The sequence below is a fragment of the Cicer arietinum genome, chromosome 5 (assembly GCF_000331145.2).
Source record: "Cicer arietinum cultivar CDC Frontier isolate Library 1 chromosome 5, Cicar.CDCFrontier_v2.0, whole genome shotgun sequence".
Lineage (NCBI taxonomy): Eukaryota > Viridiplantae > Streptophyta > Magnoliopsida > Fabales > Fabaceae > Cicer > Cicer arietinum.
This window is the reverse complement of record NC_021164.2, coordinates 20,178,905-20,180,530: the sequence shown is the minus strand read 5'-3', so window position 1 is coordinate 20,180,530 and position 1,626 is coordinate 20,178,905. Positions and strand designations below refer to the sequence as shown.

At 38.9% G+C, this 1,626-nt stretch overlaps 1 protein-coding gene across 1 annotated transcript in view; it reads left to right on the top strand.

The window, feature by feature from the left end:
• Nucleotides 1-832, top strand: part of LOC140920373 (uncharacterized) — a 3,162-nt gene extending 2,330 nt beyond the window's left edge. The window contains exon 3 of the mRNA XM_073368641.1: nt 148-832. Coding sequence (XP_073224742.1) covers nt 148-832 — 685 coding nt within the window. The remainder of the gene's footprint in view (nt 1-147) is intronic.
• The last annotated feature ends 794 nt before the right edge of the window (nt 833-1,626 follow it).

Genomic DNA, 1,626 nt, shown 5'->3' with positions numbered 1-1,626 from the left:
CTTGAAACAAGCCCCAAGAGCTTGGAACAAACACATAGATGGTTTTAAGAAGTGCGTATCCGAACATGGTGTTTATGTGAAGTCGGATGCAAGCGAAGGAGTAATCATACTTTGTCTTTATGTGGATGATTTATTGATTACGGGCAGCTGTGAAAGTTACATTTCAAAGTTCAAAGAAGAGCTTACGAGGGAGTTTGAAATGACTGATCTTGGCACAATGAAATACTTCTTAGGCATAGAATTCCAAAAGACAAAATTGGGGCTGCTCATGCATCAAAAGAGGAATCCAATGGAGATCTTGAAGAGGTGTGATATGGAACATTGCAATGCTGCCACAACACCAGCCGAGGCACGTTTACAGTTGTCCAAGAGTGAAGATGAGCAAGATGTGGATCCTACTCAATACCGGAGATTGATAGGATCATTGCGTTACTTGTGCAATATGCGGCCAGATTTAGCGTTTAGTGTCGGTATTGCAAGTAGGTTCATGGAGAGGCCGAAGGTATCACATTTGGCAGCAGTTAAGAGGATACTTAGATGTGTGAAAGGTACTCTTGGCTGTGGAATTTTATTTCCTGCTAACGACATGGGCAAAAGTTGCGAATTACTCGGATACACCGACTCCAATTGGTGCGGAGATAAGGATGATCGGAAATCCACGGCCGGTTATGTCTTTATGTTCGGAGGGGCACCAATCTCTTGGTGTTCTAAAAAGGAGCCGGTGGTTGCTCTCTCTTCCTGCGAGGCGGAGTATATCATAGCTTCGTTATGTGCATGCCAAGCTGTGTGGCTAGTGAACCTGCTGCGTGAGCTGGACAGCAACACGAGATGAGCTGTTTTACTGTTGATGGACAATGTTTCAGCCATCAACCTTGCTAAGAAACCCATAGCACATGGGAGAAGCAAGCATATTGAGATGAGGTTTCACTATTTGAGGGAACTAGTGAGTTCCAGACAGTTACGTTTGGGGTATTGCAAAAGCGAAGAACAAGTTGCAGATTTGTTGACGAAAGGCGTTACGAATGAGGTTTTCAACAAACTTGTAATGAAGCTAGGCATGAAGAATGTGGAACATTTGAATTAAGGTGGTGTATTGGAAGTGAAATATAATTCAAATGTTGTTTTAGGCCAAATTTGATTGGTTCCACATTGTACCCCATATAAATACCTTTGTGTGTATAGTTTTAAAGACTAATGTCATTTTTGATATACTAATGAAAATCAGAAAATAACTCTCTTCCATAATCTCTCTCTTTTCTCCATCATTTTCTAAAACACCACAATTTTCAATTATCAATTTTCAATTTTCACCATTGATTCACCCTCCATTCTTGATAGTGTTCCAACAATAAGAACTCACATCACAAAAATCACAAACCACACTAATAAGTCAGTTCAAAATAAATTAAGTTATCAAAATAATTTCACCTTAATCAAACTCAAATCACCTCAAAACAAACGCACACCGTGTTAATTTACGTATAACAAAAATATGAAAATATCAAAACTGTTACGCTACACATACCGAACCACAAGAGGTCTTACATACAAAAAAGTAACGCATAAGTAAATGTAAAGTAAAGATGGATCGTGATTACAAATGTTTAATTGCAATTTTATTCTATC